The following is a 23381-nucleotide window of genomic DNA, read 5'->3' on the forward strand; positions in this document are numbered from 1 at the left end:
CAAATGCGCATTGTTGTTCATTGGTCAAAAGTATTTTTTTTACACCATCGTCCTCTCCCTAATACTGAATGAGCGGTGACCACCTCACTCTCCTCTCTCGTTCACGAGCTCTGTAAAGGGCTCCAGACTGCTTTGGGTCATGGCCAATATAAGAGATGGGGAAAGTGTTGGTTTACAGGTGTAACCATTTGACATTGTAGACAGAGCTACAAACAACGGCTGGCTAGCCCCGTTGTTTGTAGCCAGATCTGGCCCTGTTGAGGACATCTTCCTGGCCAGTCGAGGTTTATAGTGAATTATGGCTGATTCTGGGGCAGGCAGTCTCAGGTTCACTCCTATATAAACCCTGTGCTTTTTATGGGAAGCTGTAAAACTCCCAGGACTTTTTTTTTTCTGCCTCATGAGACTAGCTTTGAAGTCTTGGTCAGGTGCTGTCACTTTTTTAAAAACTGGTTTTCTTGCAGATTTTTGGAGTCTTGAGTCATTTGCAGCAAGAGCTCCTTTTTTAAACTTCAAGACATCTGCTATGACTAAAAGAAATTTGATTGATTTGATGTCATCTATAACCAAATCAGATTTCTCTCTGCCTTAGTCCTGATGCAATATTTGTGCACAGAGGAAAAGGAGGAAAAGGAGGAGGCCCCCCCCCCCCAATATCCAGCAACACCTATTCATGACATCATGGATGGCTTAAAACGAGGCGAGAAAGGAGAGCACACAGAGCTTTTTACAATCACCTAATAACTCTATTACACTGAGCCTTGGGGCTCACAAAGAGGAAAAAAAACCTCCTATTCCTTTTCCTGGAAGCAGTGTCTTAATGCACATTTTAGGTGTAGAAGTGAGAAATATGAAGCCAAAGAGAATGAAACACAATAGCTCAGAAAACCCCATAGCAATATTAGAATATTGCCAGAAAATTAAACATTAGGAGAAAGGGACAAGAGCTTTTTAGGGAGGCATAATATTGTTATGACTTTTTTTTTGCCAGCCTGTCAACACCTGATTTAGAAGTAATGTGGTTAAATGTGTAATGTTTCCATTGCTTTTATGTCTTCCAGCCAGCCAAACAGGCCGTCTAGTGCAGGAGAGGATAGTTCAGTGTCTTCTTGACGAATGGTTTATAAAGGGAAACTGACACATAGAAGATAATACTGTTTGAATGTATAAAAATGGTATAGGTGAACGTCAAGGTTAATTTTCTTCAGTGCATTTTGCCTGGTTAAAGAAACAATGTACAGGATTTTCTTTAAAAAAATTATATATATATATAGTGTTAGATTCAAGGGAGTGTTGTGTTTACAAAGTAAATGACAATTGAAGCATATTATAGCTTTAAAAATTAGCAGAAATACCTTTCAGTGTATCCAGCAGTGTTTCATCCTTATTTTGGCCTTCGTTGAACAGCTGCTTCACTTGTACTGTATGTACTAAAAGGTATATATTCATCCACAATCTCTCTGCATAAGACACTCTGCATTTTACAATTATTTAGTTGTACTCTCTCAGCATGCCTCACAGGAGACACAGGCGCCAATAAGATCAGAGGAAAAAGAGGAAAACTTTTGGTGATTGACATCGATTGCAGCCACAGAAATCCACAGCGAGACTGCAGAGTTTGATATAAGAAACAGCACGTGACAGGCATGACACAAGTAGCCATGCCCGGTCTGGGGCTTTTATTGTAAACATCCAGCAACAATCAGTGTGATGCTTTAGGATAATGGTCAATAACTCTGTTGCTCGCACCAGGTTCAGACATATTGTGTTGGCATTGCATCATTGATTGAGCCATGCAGGAGGTAATTAGACTGGAGCCTGGTGGTGTGACAAGAGATTGTTGTGGCATGGTGTCACTATAGGGTGTTGTGCATGTTGTGACTCTGTGGAGAGTGGGTGAAAGCTGGACCAGGCGTGCTGTGGAGCCTTGGAGGAAGTGCTGGGGTTGACAGGTCAATACTGATGCTGATTTCCTGTCCTCTGAAGGTTGTCGTCCTGTTGTGGAATGTTCCATTTTCCCTCAGTCCCCCTCCTGCCTCACCACCGGCTGGCTTTGCCTCTCTTTTTCTATGAGAGAGTGAGGATTTAACTCACCATGATCAATATTTAGTATGCCATGCGTGAAACAGGCAGATGTTTGGAGTTTCCTTTTCAGAGACGGGAAGCTTCTGTTGAGTGAAGGGGATCAATGCTTCCTTCCGTCTGTGAGGCTGTAGACCCGCGGCTTCTGAAGGGTGGCTGATGCGATTCCTGCCCGCCCTTGGGCCCCTGAGATTTGCGTGCCTCCCAGGCCTCTCCTGTCCTTTTAGCCCACTGATACAGACACTCACGCAGACAAGTGTGCAGTCCAAACAGTTGTCCTGAAGTGGAAGAGGTCTGGATGTTAAACAACAGGGCTGTGATTGGGAATTGATTTGTTCATTTGCCAACTGTGTGAGTGAAAGTGAGTCGGTGGTGCCTAGCCAGCTATCTGCCATCTACAATAACTTCTTTCTCTCTCTCTTTTCCTCTCGATCTCTCTCTTTCCCTGTGTTCCTTTCCATCTCTATCTTTCCCCTCTCTCTCGCTCGTTCGCCTCCCACAGCACCTGCAGCAGCACGAAAACGCGGTGGAGGGTGATGCCTGCTACTACCATTGTGTGCTGTGCAACTACTCGACCAAGGCCAAGCTCAACCTGATCCAGCATGTGCGCTCTATGAAGCACCAACGCAGTGAGAGCCTCAGGAAGCTTCAGCGCTTGCAGAAGGGCCTGCCAGAGGAGGAGGAGGACCTCAGCTCCATCTTTACCATCCGCAAATGCCCTTCTTCAGATACAGGTCAGAACACGCCCCTGGGGCTTGCTTTTAGTGTCTCTTTATGGTACTTTTTTTTCTTACTTTCTTGATGTCTTTGCCTACACATCTGTGTCTTGCACACAATTACGCATTCACATGCTCAATTGAGAAGCTTTATTTGCCTAAGTCATTAACAATTTGCATCCACAATTGTTCAAAGGCTTCCCACTTTCACGCAAAATTCCTCATAGACTAAATGTGACCATTAATAGATATGTTTCCAAATTAAATGACTCTTTTTTTTGTTTGCCTTTTTGTTTCATTTGCTCTTAGTTTACTCTGAAATGATGAAGACGCTCAGCCATAACTTATATGCATGGGCACTACACCTGTTTGTACATTTAGACTTTTTTACGCATACAGAACTGTGTGACACAATACTCAACAATAGATGCCAGTACAACTTTAGTCTTCCGTTGTAGTTGTGATCTACTATGCTTTACGTAAAATGTTCCTACTAAGCCAACGTTGTGCAGCGAGAACAGAAGCCATTAAAGACACATTGAGGCAAAACATTAGGGCGAAGGCAGGAGGAGCTGAACAACAGGAGCAGATGCAACAAGAAGAAAAACACCCCCCCAAAAAAACACAGACTCCGCCACGACAACAGATGCATGGCTGAAACAAAGTGCCTCAATTGCCCATTTATTATGGACTGATTAGGAAGAGTGAGCTGTGGTCAATTAACACTCTTTCTTAGTAGAGATTTGGTTTTCTAATCACTTTAACTCCTGTGCCCTGACAAAGGGGCTCTATTGTGTGTCCTTCCAAGAGGGAACCATTACTTCCCTCGCACACATACTCGCTGTCTGTGTTATGTAGGAGGAAAAAAAAAAAGGCCAGCCTGTGAAGACGCTTTGTTCCAAGGAGGCAGGGATAATGAAGCCAGCAGCCGGGAAATTGCGCAAAAGGCAGTCACAGATCTGAAGCAAATCATTAGAGAACATATTTAGCCGAGCAATTAGGGACAATTAAGCTTTCTGCTCGCTGCACTCCAAATATGTTAATGACTACAGTACAGTGGACAAGCGAACATGCAATGCAAGAGGAAGGGCCATTTAGGTTAAAAGGGGTGGGGGGTTGGGATCTTTTTTCTTCTTCTTTTTTCCAGACAGGAGGAGTTGTTTTGCTCTTTGCAAATAAATGTGTTTTCTGTTTTTCAGTAGATGCAGTGTTTATGATTCGTTTTTTTTTTTTTCTTCGCCTCTTTTAAGCTTTCATGTTTCCGATGCCCGTGTTTGTGCCAGGATGAAGGATCTTAGGTTAGGCAAAGTGTCCTTGCAGCGGGGCTGCGTGTGCACGGTATCATTACATGTACACACACGTCAGCAGTGGTTGCTGCCTTGCAGAGCTTCATCAAATTACAGCAACTCTCACTTACTCAAAAAGACCACTGGTATTTAACAGATTCAAGAATTTAAAAACAAGAACAAGTTTTTTAAAAAGTTGTAGAGTGTGTTTTGGTGACGATGAAGCTTGATTATCGGGATGGACGTTAATGCCATTTCTTGTTATTATTTAGGCTCTAACGTTGTGTAGTATTGTTGTTTAGCTTGTGGGATGTTACTCGTTCTATTCCTTGACAGCTAACCATGTACAAACTAGATCTTTTAGGTGGAAGGCAGTGTGTAAAAACTCAGCATCTTGATCACATTACTACTTTAATGATCAGAGCTCTTTGTCTATAATCGTTAACTCTAAAATTGCTGACTCCACACCCCTCACTTCTGCCGTTTCACACCGCAAAAGCATCAGCTGTGCTGGACCGCCAGCCCCACCTCTCAGCTAGGATTGAGCCATTCCCAGTGTAATATTTAATTTCCTCTTCTTTAGCTCTTCTGTGGCACAGGGCTCTTTTTGTGGTTGAGGCATACTTGCTAAAGTGGTGGAACATTCCCTGGTTTGTTAAAACAAAGTTGCCCCTGGATTTCTGGGTCACCTAGACAGTAATTCCCTCGCCTGCTGCTGTTCTGTGATCCTGCGAGGGCTTTCTCTGCTGGGTTAGGTGCTGGGCTTGTTGCGTTTCTGGGTTTGTTGCCAGAACATATGAAATTTGTCCCACCTCCCCCCTTTCAAACAAAGCAAAAAAATCCCTCAGTTCTGTGATCAAAGACATGCCAGCGTTACACAAAGGTGGGATGCAATGGTAGTCTGGCACAACTCTTACATAATAATTTTTCTTTTGGCTAATTATGTTGAAGTTGCCTGTTAAGTTGCTATGACAGCAGTGCAGTAAATTTAGGCTGCCCTCACATGTGATCTGGAGTGTTTTACAACTTTGCATATCCATGTTCTTTATGAGGATGCAGCAAACACTGACTGCTGGGATTTATTGCCACAAATCTCCTCCGGGCTGAATGTCCAAGGAGAGCAAGGGCAGCAGAAATTAGGTTTCTTTTTAATTAGACTAACACGGGGATAAAAAGCCTGCATTGTTTTAATTCTTGCCCATACTATAAATGTGCTGCTTAGGCATTTTGCTCTGTGGCCCCACCTCCATTTGTCTTCTTTAACCCTTTATGTATGGCGAAACAAAGAAGGTCTCAGAGGGACCCCAACCCCACACAGCTGCCCTGTGTGCAGAGAACAAAGCTCAGCACTGACTTGAACCAGTGCACTACTTTCTTTTTTTTAAGAATAGCAGCTGGCATATTTACATAAAGATAAAATAGAAAAGATACAGGGATGAAACTGAAAACTGAAGATGTTTAAAATTCCCATCAAGTGTTCAGTTATGAAGAGAGTCATAACAGCAAATATATCTTATGATACTACAGAGAAACAGGTGAAACCAAGAGTGGTTTGTAGGTGTTTAGAGTGATTGTTGACAGCTGTCAGTGTAAAGAATCAGGTTGTACAAGTGTCCAGGAGAAGCTAATACACAGAGGAAACTCCCAAACGGATGCAGAGGAATTTGGGGAGCTTGTGTTGGAGAGATATGATGACCCTATTTCTTATGAATGATGTTCACCGGGGCATGTAACTCAGTGACACATTTAGGTTTCTCATTTTTAACAACTAAAATTATTTTTAAGCATAGAGCAAAATGAGATCATGCCTTTTAATAGGGGCAAAATTTAATTGATCTGACGGGTAAATGTCCTTCTGTGCAAGGGGTTAGTGTTTGCTTTAGGTCTGTGCGTGGATGGAAGAGATTCAGAAGAGAGTGTTTTATAAGGGTAAAAAGTGAGTGTTTCTCACTTGTAGAGAGTTTGCAGTGAGTTTATGTATGTGCGTGGTGGAGGCAGAGATGGAAAACAAACGTAGCTGACAGTGTGGATTAGCTCCTGCTGTAAATCTGCTTCAGTCACAGATGGCGGGCCCTTGATCGCTGGGCTGTGACGGCTTGGCTCTCATCGCAGGAGGAAATCCCTGTCTGTGAGCCTAGGAGGCTGAGAAGGAGAAGGCTGGGGCTGGGGCTGGGGCCACCTGGGCAACCACCAGTCATTGTCTCCCGTCTGTTTGGACACAGAGACCTGGGTATTCGAGGGCGAAGACTGGTTTGGGGAGGGGTTATCTCACTTTAACTCTGCGGTTGTTTTCTCTGCCACTTCATAACTGCTTGAAAATGGTACATAAACCTCCGGTTTGGATCAGTGTTACTTTCAATGACCAGTTTGAGAAACTGGGCAGGGAGCTGTGTGCTTTAATAAATGGAAATGAGACAAGAGGATGCATACAAATTACTGCATAATAGTGGTATCCAGTATGAGATCCATTGCTTGTTTCGCTAAAAGGGGTGCACTTTCAGGGTCACACACCTAATAGCAAGGCCCATCCTGACAACAGAGGCATTTCTCTTCCCTCCCCACATGCCTCCCTTTCTACCTCATGCATAATTCTTGAGACAGTCAGAAAACGCTGGAAAATACACAATGGTGTGGAAAATGTTCTGATAGAGCAAAGGTGCTCATATTTTAGGGTTTGCCAAACACTGTGGAGCTCACCTTGAGATTTAATGATGGGAGATAGTGTGTTGACATCCTGTCTGTCAAATTACTACCATGTGTTCAGAATGCATATTACTGATCTTTATATATATATATATGTATATGTTTTTTATAGGATTTTACCATCTACTGCTATCAAACTATAACCATCTTCACATCCAGCGGCGAACTTACTGCTATTAAAGCTACGTAAAATCAGAGGTGAGCCCGGCCACGCTCTGATGGCATGCAATGGCTATGGTCAGAGCTTTTGCTCCCCACAGGCAAGAGCAAAACAGACGGTAGCCATTTCTGGAATGTCCTTCTTTATTCATGCTTGTTAAAATGCAAAGTAAACCTTTCCAGAAACAGGATATTATAGCCCCTAACCACCAGACCCTTTCTACATGCCACATTATGGCCAATCTAAAAGTAAGTTGTATAGACAGACACTGCTGCAATGCGCTTTTAATAAAGGCTGTTATTGCCTGGTGATGCAGAGTGGATATGAGGATGAGGGCTGTGCAGGCCTGGATGAGCAGGGCCCCAGAGGGCCCACAGCTCAGTCAGGCCTCTGTCAGTCGCCTGCCTTCTAATCCCTGTCCGAAGGGCATCTAGGCAGCAAAGGAAATTGTTTGCTGTCTGCAAAACGTGCCAGGAAATTCATAAATGCATTACTTTTCATTTTGAAAATATTACAAAAGACTAGACATTTATTAAAAAGCCAAAATGATGGCTTTATAGATTTTCCAGTTGTATTTTAGAATTCATGACCCTGCTGCTCAAGCTAACACAAGGAAGTCCTTTCTTTCCCTGTGCCCCCTGCTTTACAGGCTTGGTATGAATTCATCTCCTGGCTCATCCTGTAATAGCAAATTGACCAGAAAGCCGCAACTCTATTCTGGGATAGGCTGTGAATAAAAATGTCTGGTGACTGAACCATCGTTCGTGTAAATACTAGTTAGCTTTCCCCTCAGGCTGGAAGTTGGGTAAAGTCTGACTCCTGGTGTGCCTCTCGGTCCAATACATCTGGCTTTGTGGCAGCATAAAGTTCAAAGATGAGAGTTTGCATAAAAATTTGATTATCAGAAAAGTGATGAATCCTATTAGGACAGACTGAGTCATGTTAAGACACCAAAAGCAAGTGGCCCTCAAAAGCGCAATACAAACCTTTTAATGAAGCTGTCGCACTGTGAGACTTTCACACATTAGTTCACTTTAGTCCACCTTGTCTGTGCTTTGTATGTTTTGCACCCTGCGTGTTAGTTATGTTACGTGAGTGTAACTATGCGCCAGATTTTATTGTGCAAACTTGCATAACCATAAACGAGCACACACATAGGTGTCCACACTGAAAGTCAGGCCGTGTGGGTGCAAGAGGCTCTCCCTGTCATCAAGCCCATTTTCAGAGCAGGCCGGCAGCACATTATAATATTGGTTTCCCTCTCTCTTGTCATTACCACACACTCTCCTTGAAAGCTGATCCAAAAGATAGACAGTCCATCAGGAGAGAGTCATCTCATTTGTACTTACTAAACGTGTTAATGAGTTCTATTTTCAGGCCTAGAGCCTTTGCTGCTGGATATTGGAGCAGAGGTGACGATCGGTGGTGTGAGGTGCTGGATTGCAGGATCAGAAGGCACTCAAAGGCAGGGGAAGGAGGTAATGCAGTAGCCTCGCTGCCCCTCGTGTCAGTCACACGGAGTGACCACAGCCTCCACAGGGTCTGTCAATCAGAGCTGAGGGCGAGAAGTCTGTGGTTACAGACAGACACACACGAAGGAGGAGGGAATAGATTAGGTGCCAAAGACATAATGGTTGTGATGGGTTTAATTATAGCACCAGTCATGTCGCTGCCATAGGTACATGAGATGAAGGAAAAACAGGTTTACACCCTTTAATGACCAAATTATATGAAGTCTATTTGATCTCTATCTGGCTTTTATAGAGAAATTATTTTTAGTTCTGCCAGAGGTAAATGTGAGATAGCGTAGGTGGATGACTTTTCTAATTAGACCATTTACAAGAAACCCATACGGATAAATAGCATGATTTAACTATTTTAAATGTGATCACAAGCTTTCTTTCATTGTCAAATCTTTTGATGGTAAAGAGCATTTCTCAAGAGATGCATACATAGTTAGTAAAATAACTTTTTGAAATTATTGGGCAATGTTAATACACTGAAAGCAATACAATACAAGCAGGTGTGAAATTAAAGGGGAAAAAACAAATAAAATGAGTGGAGAAACGCAACAAATGCAGACGCTTCCATGCAGCTGCAGAACATAGAACAATTAAGCAATTAGCATCCAATTATGCTTTGTGGTGTATATAACAAAAATAACAAAAATGCAAAACAAACCCCACTGATTCAGGTTTTGTATCGAGATACCAACACAAAAAGATTAAAATGACTTTGTTCATTGATCATTGCTCTGGCAGAAATGGCTGGAGCTTCAGGAGCTTCAGGAGTTTCAGTCACACAGACTGCTCACTGTAGGGACAGCGCATAAATTGACATCTGCATTTAAATCTATGTGAAAGGGATAAGTTAAAAGAATTGTGCACATTCAAAGGCCAAGATGCTTTTGCTTTAGTTAAAAAGAAACACAAAAGCAACTCTCATGAGCAGCTCTTTCTTAGGGGATTGAGTATGTCGATGCAGAACGTTATCAGAGTGTTTGAGCAAGAACAGTCCTTCGACAATAACAGAGAGAGGAATATTAGAATAGGACTGCAGTGTATAAGCCTGTCATTATTAAGATGAATACACATTTGAGTGTTTAGTGGTGCAAACCATTCTCTCTAGAGATCTGGGAACAAAAAGTGATAGGATGAGTCATCCCTTAGCATGTTCTCAATAAGTCTGTAAGTGCATATGTGGAGAGAATGGTATAGGCCTGAATGCTTGACCCATTCAGGGAGGTGATCTGATAGCTCTGCTCTGCTGTAGGTGGCATTTTGCTGCCATGGTTTGGGTCCAGTTATCCCCTTGCAGGAAAGGGTCACTGCAAATCAATAGAAAGTTGTTCTGAGTGATCACACCTTTATCCTGTGATAAAACATTTCTATCCTAATGGGAGTGGTCTCTTCCAGGATGATTCAAAAGTAGTGGTTTTATGAGGATAGAAAAATGGTGCCAGGGCCTTTACGGTGACCAGACGTAGCTGAACACATGTTGGAGGTTTTGGATTGATGTGTTGCGCTCCATCCTTCCAGTAATGAATAAACTTGTAGAATCAATACAGGTGGCCCAATAATTTACTACATCTACTACTACTCCTATAATTTTTTTTACCTCTTTGTATATAATAGTTCTAATATTTAAGCTTCTTCCTAAGTTTCCGTTCACACTCCTCACTTAAACTTTCCCCTAAGGCTCGCATTATCGTCTTATACCCAACATTCTTTTGTCTGTGGTATTGATTGCAGTGCTAGTGTAATGCCAGGTAGTTTAGCAACTAGAAGCAATAAATTGTTAAAAAAATATATGGCTTCATTTGTTTCTGTGTTTTGGTATCGGGTGAACAGTGCGGCTTGCTGTCAGAATTAGGCTGCTCAATTTGACCATAGGCAGCATCAGAGAGGAAGCTGGGGTAAAGTTTGGGAACTATCGAGTTGAGGCTAGGAAAGTTTTATTTAGCCATTTTTAATAAGGCTGTTTGTGCCCCCCAGAGGGAGCTGGTGGATCAAAGGGCATGATCTGTGCTATGGATGAGCTCACCCTGGGTCCAGCAGAGACGATCAGCCTCGCTGACAGCAAAACAAAACCAGAGAGTGAAGGATGCCCTATCCAACAGCATGTTGCCCTCACACTCTGAAGGCTCCATTAGAATAAAGGCACATGAAACAAAGACTAGCTGAAAGCACAGATGTTGTGATTCATTATCTACTGTCTGATAGATAGGCATGAGTGGCGAACAGAGTGTGCATAATTGTGTGTGTGTGTGTGTGCACGTTCATGTGTGCAAAACTCATGTTATGTTAGTTACATGTGAAGAAAACATCCTTACAAATAAACCAACATGCAGACTCATACGGGATACACACAAACGCACACATGCATTCATGTTTTGAGTGCATTAGTAAAAAGGGTCCCCTCCAGTGCCTTAACCGCATCAACTAAAAGCAGCCAGGCAGATGGCAGCAATGAGAGAAGTGCAGAAATAATTCAATAGTGAACCTTTCTAACCTTTACCTGTGGGCGTGAGCACCAGTCATTGATTCACACTGTGCTTGACAGTACACTACACACCACCTGAGGAGGGGAGGGGGGGGGGGGGGGGGGGGGGGAGAAGGGAGGGAGGGTGGATGAAGAGAAATGGATGAGTTTGATGAAAAAAACAAAAGGATATTATGTGTGGGAGGGAGGCTCTACTGTGTGTGTGTGTGTGTGTGTGTGTGTGTGTGTGTGTGTGTGTGTGTGTGTGTGTGACATTAGAGGGAACCTTCTACATACGGATATTGGGAATTGTGCTGGATTTGTCTAGTGTGCACAAATATCCCCCTCACCCCTTCCCCTCTGTAGCTGGCTATCGGCAGCAAACAGAAATTCTCACACCACTTTGAGTGTGATACCACCAGTGATGCTGTGGTAAGTTCCCATTGATTACAAAGCACGTTTAGGTCTAGAGCCTCTGGCTGCGTACTTTCAGGTATTTTTCCCAACAGGCCCCAATGCATGAAATAAGATCATGTTTTGAAGAACAATGCGATTGATTAGCAGAACACATACAGAAGAGTGTATGTTAGTGGGTGGTGTCTACTAGCTAAACAATAATTATTCTGTGAGGGCAACATTTGTTAAAGAAAGCTTCTATAGATTTCTCACATCCCAACTCTGCTTAACTAGATGTGAACACCTGCCGAGTACCAATCTGGAACAGAATGCTTTTTGTTTGCCTCAGTCATATTTATGGTGTTCCTCTTCCTCCAATAGATAGCCAGTCCCTCTCAGTTTCTCTTTATCTGCCTGGATATGCTGCTCTGCCACTGTTGTTTTGTGAGTTGGCTGTAGATTTTCTTCCCACTGTCTGGAGCAAAGGATGGAAGAGCAGAGTAATGGATGATAAGAAAGAGATTGTAAATGAAAATCCTGACATATACACAAATAAATACAAACTGGTGAGAAAAGGTTCCACCATGACCCTCGAGATGGAGAAGGAGTTACTGCAACAACAAGATTTCCACTAATTACCAGTTAATCAATGCCTAACAACAACAAATTTCTATATACTGTAATTTGTGCTTAATTACTTACTTCTGGTGGAACTGTCAGTGTTCACCCTGTGACACAGACATGAATAATAAACAAGTTTGCACACTTGTGTCTATTGCTGTCATATTTCACACTTTTTATTTTACCAACTGTAAAAATGGCACAGTGGTAGGAAAAAGTCCGGCACGCTTTTTCTAAGCAAATTATTGGCCTAGTTTTCTCATTTCGTTTACACATAGCCTTCATTTACACGTCGTTTTACGCAGTACTGTTGATAATCTGTACTTTAAAAACTTTGAGACTATGATTTTGGATTAATCTTTTATGTTAAACCAAGTTCTGCTATAGAGAGAGGCAGCTTTTTTCCCTAATATTATATGTGTTCTAGCTTGCAGTAGCACTTTAATACACACGCGTATTAGTCGGTTTGTGCAATGTGTTGCAATTTCTCCACAAATACAAACTGTGTATATTCTAAAATTATTAAGTATATCACCATCGATTTCAAGTGAACATAGCATTCTCTGATGGTGATGTTTCTCCCCCTTATGAAAATACATTGTTCATAAATCCCTGAAGTTATCATTAGTGATCTCAAATCATTATACATATATAGGTGTGTTTTTACAGGACCAATCGATTAATTTTATATGTAAAATAAATGTGTTTGCTAATTACATTTGGCTGAACCTTGACAATTTCAGGACATCTGTGAGTTTTAAGAAATGGTGGTGGGATACTTTATGGATTTACCAACAGAAAGATCAATAGCGGTGTGGTGTCTGTTGTTTCTTGTAATTAGAAATGACCTCATCTATTAGGTTTAGCCTTGTGTGGTTTAACACTTGTCAGAAATGATAATTAAGTATGCTGTTCTATATGTTTAGCCTCTAACGGTGCCTGTAAAGAATAAAACAAAAAACCCATAGTTGATGGATCTGTTCAGTGATACAGATGTTTGTATGGAATAGAATTATAGTACTATTTGCAGCACAATATTGTACTGTTTTTAGATGAATTTCAGGGCTACGCTTCATCAGTTCATTTGTGTTTTTTACCCCAGTTTGTCATCTTTTTAGCAGAAATGCTGAGCAGCAACTATCTCAAGAGTACCTTTATATTCCAATCTGTGGAGAATGGAGGAAACACATCAATCTTTAGTTGCATCTAATCTAAGATCTAGAGAAGAAAGAAATACTTTTATTTTTCAGTGAAAAAATTAAAATGTATAAGCTTGGCAGTGCTTGGTGAGTGAGGTTTTCTGGAAATCGGTCCCTCTCATGTATATGTTGAATATTTCACCTACCTGGGAAACCTGAGATGGGGCGCGTATTTGTGTGTGAGATGTAGAACGGAGAACACAGTGGATGTGTTTGAATCCATGTCACAAGTTGCTGTCAGTCTAACAGATGGGGCCACATTCTGAGGTAGAACGAAGTTAAGGTAGGACAGGGGCCGGTGTAGCAACAGGAATTAGGAAAAATTGACTGCTTTTTGTCATGTTAAACTGGGCAAAAGAATCTAATTGGGTGGGGGAGAGTGAATGGCAATGCCTTTTTTGTTTAAGGGCCCTCTGCGGTCACTTTTCAAGACCATTGTGACTTGCCCACAATAGCATTAGTTTGTGCTCTTGTTCTGAGCTCTTCTTTTCTCTGACTCTTTGCCCTGAGCGCCTGTCCGTTCCACTATGTCTCCATGTTCACTTCTGTGCTCCAGCAATACTCAGGAAGGGGCCCAAAAAGCCATGCCCCCTATCAACACTCTTCACAATCCCCCTACCATCATCGACCATCAACTTCCTCAGCTCTTCTCATCTATCTTCTCTATCCAGACATTTAAAAAGAAAAAGTAGACAAGTGTGCACTGCCCAGAATTTCAGTTTGAGAATGATCAAAATCCATAGCTAAACCAGTTAACAGTCCTGCCGCAAGGTCATTGCAACATCTAAGGAATGATTTGTAGTCATGAAAATACATTTCTTTTCTGACATCATCAGATATTAAGAGACGGTTAGTATTTAAGTTGTTTTTCTTATTCGGCTGCAAATTTGTCTGACTGATTAATCTGTAAATCTTAAAAGTAGTGTAGTTTTGAAAATTCCATTCGGCAGCCAATCAGTGGAGTATACCCGACTAATTATAACGTTTCCTCTCAACCCAGAGTGCTTTTTTCATATTAATATTCCTAAAGATGGGGACCATCTTTAAATTAGTGTTTGAGCCACATTACGACAAAGTGCACTTACCTTTCATGATGCCTAAGAGCAAGCCAGAGCAGTTCTCATGTTGCTTGGTGACCAAACCTGCTACTTATAGCGGATTATAATGTGATAGGTATAAGCGTGCGTGGCCTTGGTGTAATGCAGAAAGTGGATGCAGCTCTATGTGAAGTATTTCTTATGTCATACATCCTGAAGGATATCCAGGTAGGAGATTGAATTAATAAGGCAAGAACTTTGGCTTATAGTATTTTACTAACTCCAGCAAATTCATGTGTAAATTGTATAACAACCAGCCTCAGTATATTTAGTGCACTGTTAATGGCCCTGTGCCTTGCAAAGGTGTAATCATGGTGGTAAAAACCTGGGCCAAGTTACTAACCTAGGAGCAATCTTGTGTGCATTTAAGTGTCCTTTTTTGTTGCAGAGGTCATTCATAACTTGGTCGCACTGTTGATGTACAGTGAGAGATATTGATTGATTAATGCATTAAGTGCTCACAATTTAGTATTTAGTATTTAGTATTTATTTATTTATTGTCATTGTCAAGAACAATGAAATTGCGTTTGGGGCTTCCATACAACCCAAAAAAAAAAAAAAAAAAAAAAAAAAAGAAAATAATAAATACCCCTTAAAACCCAAGTGTACATATTTAACCCAGTGTGACTCCAATGCAATAAGACAATCCTTAGCAATAATGTTCGTAGAAATTCAGACAAAGACCTGAGAAACATGACAAAATACAACAATGCAACCCATTCAATATTATTGTACTGTGAGATATGATATCAGATATGATAGTTATCTATTTAAGAAAGAGGGGGGGGGGGGGCAGGAGGGGGAAGAGAATAAAGATATGATGCACCAATGCAGACCAGTTCATTGCTATTAAGAAGTTGGATATGGTTATTGTCCGTGAGAGGGGGGCAGAGAGTTCAGGAGCCTCACAGCCTGTGGATACAGGCTGTTGGCCAGTCTGGATGTTCTGGCCTGTATAGACCTGTACCTTCTCCCTGAGGGCAGCAGATGGAAAAGGTGGCGCGCAGGGTGATGTTGGTCCCGCAGGATACTGTGCACCCTCCTCAGACAGCGAGTGGGGAAGATATTACTGATCTCTGGCAGACTTGTTCCAATAATTCTGCCAGCTTCTTTCACCACCCGCTGGAGTGCTTGCTGATCGGCCTTGGTGCAGCTGGGGAACCACACTAGAAATCCATACGTCAGAACGCTGCTGATGGCACAGTTGTAGAAGTTCAACATCAGAGATCTGGGAATGTGTGCGCTCCGCAGTCTCCTCAGGTTCCATTAGGTTCTGTGAAAGGGACTGCAGAAAAGACTTCTCTCACTATGTATTTTCACCTCTCCCTGTTGTTCAAAGGGCTCGATTTTTTGCTGGCAAAGTTTAAGGGACAAAAGCCTGAATATCTGCCAAGTAATGCATTTAAAAGAACATTGGTTCTCATAAGTGTCAGTTCAATTACTCTGAAAAGCTTGACAAGGAATTGCTCTTACATTAGCCTTCTGCTCATCCTGACCCAAAAGGAATATGTTGCTTCTCTTCTTCACCTATCGTAAAACAGCATACTACAACATTTAAAAGAAAAAAGATTCACTGTCTTCTGTGTAATTCAAAGAAAGCGAAATGTTTATTTTCAACATCCATTCGCTTCTCCGAAATTATGCTATCTGCCACTTCTCGTTGTTATCACAGTGATTACCATTTAGTTGCGGAGCAGCAACAGACCACAAGTCACATTCAGATGATGAGTAAGACTATTTTCAACCTTGCCACTAGTTTGTACTGATTATGTCAATCTGTTCACTGAATCAGAGTTGATGCAGATCTGCTTTTCCCCCCTCACTAAAACCCTGTACCTTCTTAGGATAGAGTATAAATGAGAGCAAGGGCCGTGCCTGGGGTTTCTTCCTTACTGCTTAGTGACAAGGAATAAGAGACCTTTATCGCCCAGGCCTTAAGCAAGTAAGCCTATGAAAGGGGCCTGAGAGTCAGTCATTACCTTAGAAACATGGGCTGCATTAGAGATTCATAACAGTGTGCCATCTCTGCACCTTTCATCTCCACTAGGGCCAGCTCCATTAGGATCTTTTATCTTTGTGCTGATGGCTGCTCTTGATAATGGGGCTGCCGAGAAATCCCAAAAAGTAAAGACTCAACTCTGACACTATCGGCCCTCCTTTTCTTCAAGCAGAGTACATCAGCTTACAGTAGTAGATATATGTGCTCTCATTTGCAGTCACATAACCTGATTTTCTAGATTTCTTTCTTTCTTTCTTCCTTTTTTACACTGTTTTCCTTAGAAAGCTGATATCCCACACTAAAGTTTATTAAATGCTCTGAAACTTCAGCATGCATAGAACTTGCTTTCTCTCTCACGTCCCACCGCCTTTGAAACTACAACATAATGACGGTTACGATGATGCGTGCCTCTGCCACCCATTCAACTGGTAAAACCTTGTAAGGTTAGAATTTAATAAAATAACCAGCATTGTTCCCGCTGATGCCCCCATGGAAGTGCATTAATGATATCCCATACAAGCTTCAATGAAAACTTTGCTTTTGGGCAGACAAACACAACTTCATAATGTTATAGTAATTCATGCAAGCCAATGTTTTTCAAATGTTACAGTAATTATGAAAAATATTCATACTTTCCTCTACATAGGCGCAGCATTGCAAATCTCATTTCCAAGGCAGAGCGGAGAAGGAATACACTGAATAATCATTGTGTTTAATGCTCTGGTCATAATCCCAGGTTTTATGATGGTTTTCTAATGATTTTCTAATGATGTTAAATATTAGTAGAGAGTACAGCCATAATTTGAACACAGCAGTCCCCCCCCCCCATCCTTTTTTTTCAGTGCTCCATCAGCAGACCCAATTGCAACTACAATGAATATTGCACTGGGAATGAGATTTAAGAGCCATCCCTTTTGGTGTTTTATTTTGCCGTCTTCCCATCTGCCATAAATCCTCATTGCTGTGCTCTTGAAGCCTCCGCCCTTGCCTGCCTTCCCCAGGTGGGAATACAATTAGGTGCAGGGGCCATTTCATTCACTGCCACTGTCCGTCCACCGCAGTCATTCGTAAAAAAAAATGCTCTATCTGTCCCAGAGGAGAAAACAGCGGACTCTTGGGAAATTTAAAAAAATGAGGAGAGAAGGGAAAAAACGGAGAAGAGAACGGCGGAGAGACGAGCAAAATTACTGTGGGAAAAATCTTCAGAGTTGTTGTCAGAGGAGATACAAAGTTAGCCTCTGATGAGTGACAATGTTGTGGAAAATATGTATTGGAGACAAAGGCTTTGTCTCCTTCCTGTGCCTTTTCAATGAATTACACCTCTCCACCCCCTACCCCCAGCTTTTTAATTAAATGGCTGCAGCTCCATCTCTCTATCCGTAGCTCCCCATTACAGAGGCTAGATAAGGGATTGCTATCTGTAGCATGTTAAGAAAGGCTGCTGGGCAGCCAAGCCTCATGAAATTTGTCACAAGATCTCATTTTCCTCATTGCCAGACGTGATGCTTATAATTGATGTGGAGGCAGCAGTAATTTATTGGCCGTCCGCAATTATCATCCCCTTCTAGCAGGGGGATGTGACTGCAATTTATAAGTGTATGTGTGTGTTGTTGTGTGTCTGGGGTGGGGGTGGGAGGGTGTCATTGTATCGTATAAATTAACACAAAAACATGTTTCTCCTTATCGAATGGTAAGTGTGTATGTGCGCGTTGGCTCCTTCAGAATGCAAATTAATGACAGACTCCATGACATAAACAATATGGGGCCTGTAATGCAGCTATCTTCAGCTGAGGTGTCGAGGCTGTCAGTCCACCAGCTGGACTTTCACACTCAGCTGGAGGAGGGGAGTGGGGGGGGCAGCCAAAACCCAGTGAGGTGTGTGGTGCTTTGGGGGTGTCACATACAGCGGGCTAACGGGGCAGTGCTGGTGCCACAACCCTTTGTCCACTGCCTCTCCTTATGTCTGCGTGGCTTCTTTTCACATAGAAAAAACAGAACGCCTTGAGCTACACTGTTAATAATGTGGCCTTCTGAATACTGAGAGCACCAGACTTAATTCAGTTAATCATTTAGTTGTGGATTTTAATCAGAAATATTTCTTTTTTAACGTCTCACCTACATATTCAGAAAAGGAAAGGCACACATTGGGAACTGAAGTAATGGTGCACAAAAGAAAGCTTCTACATGTCTGTGAATCATCCAAATGTTAAGTGTATAGTTCAAGGGCATGTGAATTTTTCTGTGCTGTTCATACGGTTAGTCTGAAATTATCAGAAAAAGAAAAAAGAGGTTAGCCATGCTAATGCTTCTTTGTCCTATGCAGTTAATAATGTGAATTCACCAGGCTGTGTACTATAACCACTGTTGTCCACCTGCGGTAATGGTGGCTGGCATTCTTGTTTTGTGTGGGTCAGCCTGTTTCCCTTCGTGCACGGTGAACTCTTTTACAGGATAAATATAAAACCCTTTACTTATACCCAAATAGATATTACAGTTCATATCATTTTATTACAGTTCATATCATTTTCATCTTTACGTTCCCTGAGATCACCAGCATTTTAGCTTTACACAACTACTGTCTCATGCTTTGCACTCTTTACATGTTATATATTTTATCTGCACAAATAGGAGGCTTAATGGTACACAGATTTTCCTGTTGCACAGCGGTGAGCTCCATGGTCAGAGTGGATTGCTGTCATGCTGTGGCAGGGAAGAGAATGAAGGAGATGAGGGCTGTCACCAGTAGCCGCTCTGAGCATGCTCCGTCTGTCTAGGGGAATGGAATCTGTTTGTTTTGTCTACCTGCACGCCTGTTGTGTGCAGTTGCCAAATTAGACTTTCAAATCAAGAAGCCAGTGGGAGACCAAGACTGTAGTTTTCTCCTTCCCTTTAATAATCATCCCTGTTTACTCTTCAGGGAGTCATCTTTATATATTTTTTTCTTAAACGCGCCCTCTAAGCACGGAGAGTGCCTTTAATAAAGCAAGACGGCAGAGCGCCATTCCAACATGTGAATTGCACAGGAGAGAATTGAGAGATGGAAGCAATAGAGGAACACCGGAGGAGGCGGGGTGGGGGGGCTGCTGCCGCTGCACCCTTCATGCTATTATCTTTATGGCATAGCAAAACATGCTTCAGGCAATCAGCATGAAATTGTTAATTGCTCAGCCCACTTGTGTGCCGCTCAGGGGACAGGGGCCTTCAGGAGGTCCGCATCGAGCGAGCAGGGGCTGTCCGACCAACTGCCTGCGCATGTGGTCTCCCTCTTGACGCAAAACACTGTCCAACAAGCGTGTTGTCTTTTTTTAGTCACTGCATGGTTCACAGAGGTGCAGTGGCAATCATCAGAGGCCCAGTCTGCATAGTGTATTTAAAAAATGATTATAGCTAGAATAGAATTCGTGCTTGTTGCAGTAGACCAGGACATATTCAGCCTCTAATGTGTGAACCGATGATTCTGTGTCATCATCCTGCCCGTGTCTATATTCTTACATAAAGAGTTTGAGAATCTGTGGATCCTTTTAGAACCCAGCTAAAGGTTTATCTGTTTGGATAATAAAGTCTGTTTTTGTGTATTTATTGCACAAGCTTAATTTTTCTATTGCCTTTTCTCCTGCTTTGCTCTCTTTTAAACACTATGTTGCATTTACTCCTAAGCAGAGATGGGCAGTAACGCGTTACTTGTAACGCGTTACTGTAATCTGATTACTTTTTTCGAGTAACGAGTAAAGTAAGGGATTACTATTGCAAAATCGGTAATTAGATTACCGTTACTTTCCCGTAGGAACGCTGCGTTACTGCGTTACTAAAACCGTGATTTTTTGCGAGAATGTCTCACGACAGTGACGTAAGCGAGTGCGCCGTTAGTGACAACAGCTGTGTGCAGATCAACAATGGATCACATATCGAGTGCGGGAGAGAGTATGAGCATGCAGCGTTTAAAGCGTGGAAGTACTGACCTTACTTTGAGTTTGATTCCATAAAAAGTGACAAAAACATTAGCGTCCATCGTGCGTGGGAAGAAAACTTCTTTTTACAGCGAAAAAAACCCCTAAACTTCCAAGGAAGCACCAAGAGCGCAACGACGTAATGGGAAACTCACAGAGACACTGCCGTATCCTTCCACTGACCGCTGCACACCTGCACCAGGGTAAACCTCCGCCTACTGCAGTCCTGCTTTACAGGTGAAAATAGAGCAACAGGACCGCTGAGTCTTTGACTTTATTTATGTTCTGCTGTGTTTTACTTGCATCTATTTGAAAGAGTGAGTGTAAACACAAAAAATTATTTTATTTTATGTGCTGGAATGTGCAGAAAATAGGTTTAAATGTTAAACTCATTTATTCAACTCAGAGAATGTTGCATATAATTAAATTTTTGCTTGATGCATAAAGTTAAAAGATTAAAAATGATAAAACAAGTTAAAAAAAGAGACTTTTCCATTTGATTACATTTTGTATGATGGATTATGTAGAAAAAGTAGAATTGGGCTGAAAGATCTATCGCTTTATCACCTCTTCAGGTTGTAAATCGTGTTTTTAAAAAGTAACTAAGTAACTAAGTAACTAAGTAATTAATTACTTTTGAAAATAAGTAATCAGTAAAGTAACGGGATTACTTTTTTGGGGAAGTAATCAGTAATTAGTTACTGATTACTTTTTTCAAGTAACTTGACCAACACTGCTCCTAAGTATTGTATGGTGTTTAATAGCTTTTGTAAAACACTTAAAACACACACAATATAGAGAAATTGTGTGCTTTGTATTTAGATACATGTGTATATATTTAAAAAATAATCTTTTTTTCGGTCTGTTATCATTTTACCAGTGGCTCCAGGTCACTAGTGTCTTTGTGTGTCAACCGATATGTGGTTGTTATTGTCCATGTAATATGTGATTCAGGCTGGTAACACAGCTGTACATGGTAGTGTGAGTTACAGTTCAGAAATGAGGAAACCCTGGAGGAACAAAAAAAAAAGAAAAACAGGCATTTTATTTGATTAGACACAAACCAAAAGCGCTTTGCTCTTGTTTCCTGTTCGCTAAATTTCTCCCACCTTTAAAAAGGTGGCTCCACTTAGCTCAGAAAGAGGATATGCAAGATATCTTCTCAAACTGAACACCACCCCTCCTGTTACATGCTCAGTTGGTGCATAATGCCCCTCCTCCTTGGCTATCAGTTTTGTTCCTGTTGGAAGAGAGGGAGAAAGAGCAAGGTTACACAGGGCGTCATATTAATGGGGCCTGTCATGCGCGTTGATCGTCTTAGGCGTGGAGGAGGATGAGCGCTCAAAAGGTGTTGTCTTCAAATAGGATTTCTGCAAGTGAGACATCCTCGTTGGGTGATATCCCCCTCCGAGCGCCACTTTCTTATAGAATGATCTGTTATTAAGCAAATGAAGTGCTGTGGGCCCAACGGTAAATCCCTCCACTTTGTCATGGTGTGCTCTCAGTTATCACACCCTACTCTCTCATTCATTCCTTATGTTCTACCCATTTCACCATGTTATGCCAGGGCACGGCAGTCTCGTATTTGAAGTCAGTCGTCCCTTTGGAGCATACAAGGCACAGAGAGGATTCTGAGTTGTAATCAATGGCTCCTTAAAAGGCACATTGATCTTAAATAAGAAAAGGGAAGTAGGCTTTTCCCCCTGAGTAGAATAAAGTAAAATGAGCAGACCTACTACAAATCTGCCATCACTCTCATATTTGTTTAAACAGGAGGCTTGGAACACAACAGAACTAAATCTAAGTCTTAATGTGCTCAAATCCATTTATTCTTAGTCATAATGTCTTCACAAGTACACTAATGCTAATTTTCTAAGTTTAATCCACACTTAACCTGCTGGACTTTTCAATTGAAGCTCAGCAAGAATATCAAGTCACTGCTGCTACAGCACTTATGTCAGATCAGTTAAAATGTCTTTTCCCCAGTATTGTGTAGATTGTATTTTGCACCTCTCATTTGTGAAAACACCCTAACATTAGTTCTGTCAATCTCCAGTTAAATGACCTCAACCGTAGGAATAATTAGGAAATCTTTTAATGAACTTTTGTTTGGCATGGGTCTTTTGTCTCGGCCATCCAGATACTTGATAGAGGAAAAAAGACGGGCCAATTGTAAGGGGGTGGGGTAGACGGGGGAATGGCAACTGCTAGACAGGAATTGATTGCATTAATTGATATGCCAATATGTAAGCTTGTTACATCCACCATTGCTTAGGATGATGGCTAACAGGTCCGGCTGATCAATGGAACCAATAAAGGCTTCATCCATTAATGAGCAATGTGGCAATTAATGTTATCCCTAAACCAATTACCTCAGGCAGTGCATCTACAGGAAAGAACACCAAATTGTCCAACCAGGTTATCTCTGTCGTACTCTTGGCAATATTCTCATGCAGTCTTTACTGTTCTGTGGCTGTAAGGCTGTCCCAGAATTTTCACAGGCCTTAGAAAAAAATAATAATTGTGCGGTCTTTCAAGAGGCTATCAAACAAATCTAAAATATTTAAAATATTATGTTTTGTACAGAAAATTTACTTCACCTTTTTTGTCGTCTTTTCTTTGACGTTATGGCACCAGCTAAGATAGTGTTCTTACCTTATCCATCACGGCTTGTTTCTTTATATGGACATTCAACAGCTGAATCTTTGAGCCTTTTTGAAAGGAAAAAAGTTTCATAACCTTTGGAATTAACAGGATGTTTCTTACAACTTGGGCATTTCTTCATCTAAAGCAAAGTTATAGACAAACACAGTCTAACAGAACTAAAAACACACAGCCTGTTCTACTTTTCATGTCTTGAATACGCAACTGTAAATCTCTAGGTTTTCTGTAGTCTGTACTGTAAACAAAGGTGTTCAGAGTCAGACTAACATTTCAGATGCCTCTTCAGACATTCAAAGAATTAGCCGATACTGATGTTTTATGACTCATCCATTGGCCAGCATCTACAAAACCGTGCAACTATTAACTGTGTGTGTGTGCGCGCACGTAGAGTAACGCACGTACACACAATATAGAATTTGTCTGTATTGCATGTAAATGGCCACAAAAGCCTGATTTTCTTCATGGTTACAAAGAGCAAGACAAAGAGTGAAATAACAAACTGCAGCTCTCTCTGAAATATGCAGACTCTG

The 23381-nt window shown here is 41.6% G+C and overlaps 1 protein-coding gene across 1 annotated transcript in view; it reads left to right on the forward strand.

Annotated features, from left to right (window-relative positions):
- The window catches only part of zfhx3b (zinc finger homeobox 3b), a 135871-nt gene that overhangs the window by 75825 nt on the left and 36665 nt on the right, over positions 1–23381 (forward strand). The window contains exon 5 of the mRNA XM_085377020.1: positions 2585–2816. Within this exon, the coding sequence (XP_085233146.1) occupies positions 2585–2816 (232 nt within the window). The remainder of the gene's footprint in view (positions 1–2584; positions 2817–23381) is intronic.

The sequence above is a fragment of the Diplotaxodon limnothrissa genome, linkage group LG1 (assembly GCF_057381915.1).
Source record: "Diplotaxodon limnothrissa isolate DT_005_m linkage group LG1, D_limnothrissa_male_GT1.1, whole genome shotgun sequence".
NCBI lineage: Eukaryota > Metazoa > Chordata > Actinopteri > Cichliformes > Cichlidae > Diplotaxodon > Diplotaxodon limnothrissa.